Source organism: Sardina pilchardus, chromosome 12 (genome assembly GCF_963854185.1).
Source record: "Sardina pilchardus chromosome 12, fSarPil1.1, whole genome shotgun sequence".
In the NCBI taxonomy this organism is placed as follows: domain Eukaryota; kingdom Metazoa; phylum Chordata; class Actinopteri; order Clupeiformes; family Clupeidae; genus Sardina; species Sardina pilchardus.
The window spans coordinates 25,892,731-25,897,730 of NC_085005.1; the positions used below are offsets into that span (position 1 = coordinate 25,892,731).

Below are 5,000 nucleotides of genomic sequence, written 5' to 3' on the forward strand. Positions count from 1 at the left end.
GTGTCCAGTGTGCGGACACATCATCAGTCAGAGTGTCCGGCGGTACGGTACGGAGTGTCCCTGAGCGCTGAGCTGACTCCGTGGCCCTGCTGCCCTCTGCTCTGTGTTCTGTCCACATTTAGGGAGAAGCTGGAAATCAACAGGACGTTTGTCAACGAGGTGGTCCAGTACATTAAACGGGTAAGAAGACGGGTAAGAGTGAGAGAGAGAGAGAGAGAGATAGAGAGTGTATGTGTGTGTGCAACAATATATGTGTGTGTGTGTGTGTGTGTGTGTGTGCAGCCATAGACGGGTAAGAGTGAGAGAGAGAGAGAGAGAGAGAGAGATAGAGAGAGAGAGAGAGAGGTGGTCCAGTACATTAAACGGGTAAGAAGACGGGTGAGAGAGAGAGATAGAGAGAGAGAGAGAGAGAGATATGTGTGCCATATATGTGTGTGTGTGTGTGTGTGTGTGTGTGTGGGCATGTGTGCGTGTTCATGACTTAGCCGGTGTGTATTAGCATAGTTTAGTTTTGTGCTTTTACCTGTCTACACACACAGCTTAGACTGCAAACTTTAGGATAAGCCAGTGTTTTTTTTTTTTTTTTTTTATGGGTGGGGTGCCATACATGTATGTGTGTGTGTTTGTGTGTGTGTGTGTTTGTGTGTGTGTGTGTATGTGTGTGTGTACACAACAGCTGGTAAATATGTGCATACAGTAGCTTTGTGTTTTACCCCTCTACACACCCAGTTTAAACAGCAAACTTAAGGAGAAGCCGGCGTTATTATTATGGGTGGGGTGCCATAAGTGTGTGTGTGTGTGTGTGTGGCTTATGTGTGTATTGTGTCTCCCGTCAGCTTGAAGACGCTCAGAGCAAACGTCAGGAGAAGCTGCTGGACAGACATAAAGACATCCGGCAGCAGATCCTGGACGAGAAGCCAAAGGTGTGTCATGAGTACACACACGTACACACACACACACACACACACATACTGTACACACGCACACACACACATACACATACACACAAACAGAAACACGTATGCATGCATATTTGCCCAGATATACTCACAAAAATATCACTGGTGTAAGCGCTGAGAAAATATAAAGCACATCACACATGATGGTACAGTATGTATGAGTGTGTGTGCATTAGTGTGTGTGTGAATGACAGAGAGGGAGAGAGAGGGTGTTATAGATCCCTGTTACTCTGCTTATAGGAGGAGAGTTCGCCCGAGGAGAAAGGTAAGCTGGACTGCACCCTTAGCACTAACCTGAGGCATTAATGATAAAGCCCTGACCTACTGTACAGCATCCTCTCTTAGTGGACACACGGCACGGCGCGGCGCGGCACGGCGCGGCGCGATGCCACGCGGTCAAAAGGGTAAACACACCAGATCAGTCACACACACGCTAGCAGACCTCACCACAGAGCTGAGGTTCCTCGCCAGAAGAGTGCTCAAAAACGCTTTTGAAGGAGGTGATCACACCGACAGGCTTTTTTTCACCTCCAATTCAATTGTTTGGACCATTGCAATGCGCCTCGTCTTTATATGAATTAGACACAAGCAGGAAAAAAAAACGAAAAAAAACTGAGGCTCCTGCATTTTTTTTTTAAACAAAGTTTGGCTACCTGTCTTAGCTCAAGAAGTCAGGGTGCTATCTATTTAGCATCTAGAGTAAAGCATACGTATATTAGAGCATGCACTCAGTGACTTTTTTTAAACACTATTTTGGATGACTTTTTGTTTGTGTTTTTGAGTTGAAAAAGCTTGTCTATGTGAACACCTCCTAAAGGTGGGGTCTGCCATTCTTGTCCAGAGTACTTGGTGTCTGCGGACTGTTCCTGGCTGCAGTGCACAGTCCTGTAAATGGGCCAGTCAACTCTTCTAACCAAGCAGCATGTTGCTTCTGGAACACAGATGTGACTGCTGAACCTCAAATATCATCAACATTTCACCGAGATTACCAACTGAGCCTTTAATCTGTGCCTGAAGGTGGGATCACTGACAGCAGGGAGCCCATTATGAAGAGTGATTATTATTATTATTTATTTATTTGGTTTGTTTTATCGCTACAGATGTGGACATAGTCTGTTGAGTTGTGTGGAGAGACTATCTGGTTGTTTACCCGTGTCCAAGAATAAGAATTTGATGCTAAAGTGTTCATTTGAGATTTGCGCATCACCGCTGCCGGTAGGAGATGGAATGAAAGTCAAGTGAATGCATCAGCCTGCAAACCAAATAACTTGCCAAGTAACTTCAGCAGTTTCTTTTATGCTCATGTCTTTCCATGCAAACACTAATGAAACCCAAGGCTACTCCAACAGAATCACAAAAAGAATGGTCCTAACAAAGCACTATCACTGCACCCATTATGACACATTGTATCACAGTGCATCGGAATGAGTGATTGGCCAGTTACCAACATTCCATTCTAGATTCCCATAACATCAACAACGGATGTTGGACTCTGGCATGTATATCAGAGGCTGAAATATAGCATGGCTACTGCAATTATGCGTTTCCTTTTGCCACAGATAGATCATAACCATGTGCCATGTTGACGTCACCCAACCTATAGAGTGCCACGTCTATCCCAAGGCAGGTAGCATGTAACTCTAGATCTGATCTGGCCCTGATTTGGGACGGCTTTGGCCCGGATGTGACTCTGTGGCTGTGCCATGCCAGGATTGGGTTGGATCAGCTCCACAGTGAGGTGCTGTGTGGTGTTGTGTGACGGAGCGTGTCTGTGGCTAACGTGCCGGGCTGCCTGCCCTGGCCAGTTCCCAGGAAAGAGATTTAACCATCAAAACACACACTTGACCCTTCACCCCTGCGCATGCCCAAATATGGTCGTACTCCTCTGCTGGCACTGAAGCCGGCCTAAATATTATTCTAACGCTCATGGATCACACAGGCCCTAAAATAGGCAGCCCAAAAGATCACACACACACACACACACACACACACACACACACTGCTCTAAGTCATTGGTGTGTGCATGGATGGGTATGGTCTCTGTGTGTGTGTGTGTGTGTGTGTGTGTGTGTGTGTGTGTGTGTGTGTGTGTGTGTGTGTGTGTGTGTGTGTGTGTGTGTGTGTGTGTGTGTGTGTGTGTGTGTGTGTGTGTGTGTGTGTGTGTGTATCCCTTAGCTGGAGGTTGAGCTGAGGTTGATTCCTGCAGGTTGTGTGCAGCACTCTTGAATGGTGTGTGTGTGTGTGTGTGTGTGTGTGTGTGTGGCTGTTGTTTGATTGATAGAGTGGGAGTATGAGAAATGAGAATGAATGACTGTGCTGACTCACGCTGTGTGTGTGTGTGTGTGTGTGTGTGTGTGTGTGTCGTCGTCATTGAGTGTGTGTCCCATGCTGCTTGAGTTGAGGTAGATTCCTGCAGTTTGTGTGCAGCAGTCTTGAGTGGTGTGTGTGTGTGTGTGTGTGTGTGTGTGTGTGTGTGTGTAAGTGGGTCTTGTGAGGCTCACATGGCCAGCCATGTGTACTGCACCATCTTATCTGGCCTGATCTCATCTGATGTAAAGCCTGGATGGACAGACTAGAGAGAGGGAGGGAGGGATGGAGAGAGATGGAGGGATGGAGAGAGAAATGAAAGATAGATATAGATAGATATAGATAGATAGATAGATAGATAGATAGATAGAAACGAATGTACAATACATGCCTATGATTGTATTGGTGCACACACACACACACACACACACAATGCACTGAAAAAAGCAGGTTGTTGTTGCAAAAGCAATGAACCACTGCAGGAAATGTAGAGGTGAATCAAGGTCTTCCTACCACTAGAGGGAGCCAGCAGCTCACAGCGCTGAAAAAGCAGCTGACTCAGGACCACGTCTGGTCCACATGCGGCGCAGATAAATCTCCACTCGACCCGTCCGTCTCCTGATTCTCCTTCCCCGCCGCGTCGTTGTTGAACTGGCGACATGTCGACTCTTGGGGGAGCCAGAGTGCGCTATCGGAGTGGTGATGGCTGTGCCACAAATCCACAATAACAATAACACAGACTTATACCGCAACCCGCGGGAGTTCTCCCAGACCCTACAGAGAGATCCAGGACCACAGCCTGGTTAGGTTCAGAAGCCGGTTTCAGACACACCGACTCGTGTCACAACAGCTCTGGAGAGTTCTCCGAACCCGCCGGTCGGTACGTGGGTCATGCCAGCTTAAGTCCAGGCAAGATCTGATTTCACTGAGATGTCAACAACAAGGGATTGGATTGGTTTACAGCTCGATAAACACCCCCATCATTCACATGCACATTTGTACCTTGTGGGTTGTCCAAAGGCAGATGAAGTCATTCTCAGAAAAGGTCATCAGACCTGATTATCAGATTGGGCCTCCAAAATTAGCATGAAGAGAATAGTCATTCCTGTCAGTACCATAAAATACCTGGCTGCCTATCTATAATCTGTGCACTGTGTACGTGTGTGTGTGTGTGTGTGTGTGTGTGTGTGTGTGTGTGTGTGTGTGTGTGTGTGTGTGTGTGTGTGTGTGTGTGTGTGTGTGTGTGTGTGTGTGTGTGTGTGTGTGTGTGTGTGTGTGTGTGTGTGTGTGTGTGTGTGTATGTGTGTGTGTGTGTGTGTGTGTGTGTGTGTGTGTGTGATTCATTATGTTAAGCTTCATGAGACAAGCCCGGACACTCTCTGGGCTTTCTCACGTGCTGTGTTTGGTGGGTTTGCATTGCGCGCGTGTGTGTGTGTGTGTGTGTGTGTGTGTGTGGCAGGTTTGGTTTGCTACCCATGCTAGGTTTAGCCTGTCAGTTGCCTGCGCGGTCGACCGGTCGCCGCCCAGTAAGCGAGCGAGACGCTGGTGCTGCCTCCCTTTCCCTGCCGCTCTTTCGAGGGATGCTGGGGAGCTATTTTTACCCAGCAGGCCTACATGCGGCCCACCGAGGCATCCGAGCTGATCTCAGTGTTTCCTGGGCGGACGCCAGAACCACGGCGCGGCCCGCTCGGACTGGACCGGCCCGGCCGGCCGGCGTTAAGTAAGTCAGACGGA

The 5,000-nt window shown here is 48.1% G+C and overlaps 1 protein-coding gene across 1 annotated transcript in view; it reads left to right on the forward strand.

Moving 5' to 3' along the window:
• The window catches only part of plcb1l (phospholipase C beta 1-like), a 137,273-nt gene that overhangs the window by 119,103 nt on the left and 13,170 nt on the right, over positions 1-5,000 (forward strand). Inside the window, exons 30-31 of the mRNA XM_062551363.1 lie at positions 123-180; positions 837-923. Of these exons, the coding sequence (XP_062407347.1) occupies positions 123-180; positions 837-923 (145 nt within the window). The remainder of the gene's footprint in view (positions 1-122; positions 181-836; positions 924-5,000) is intronic.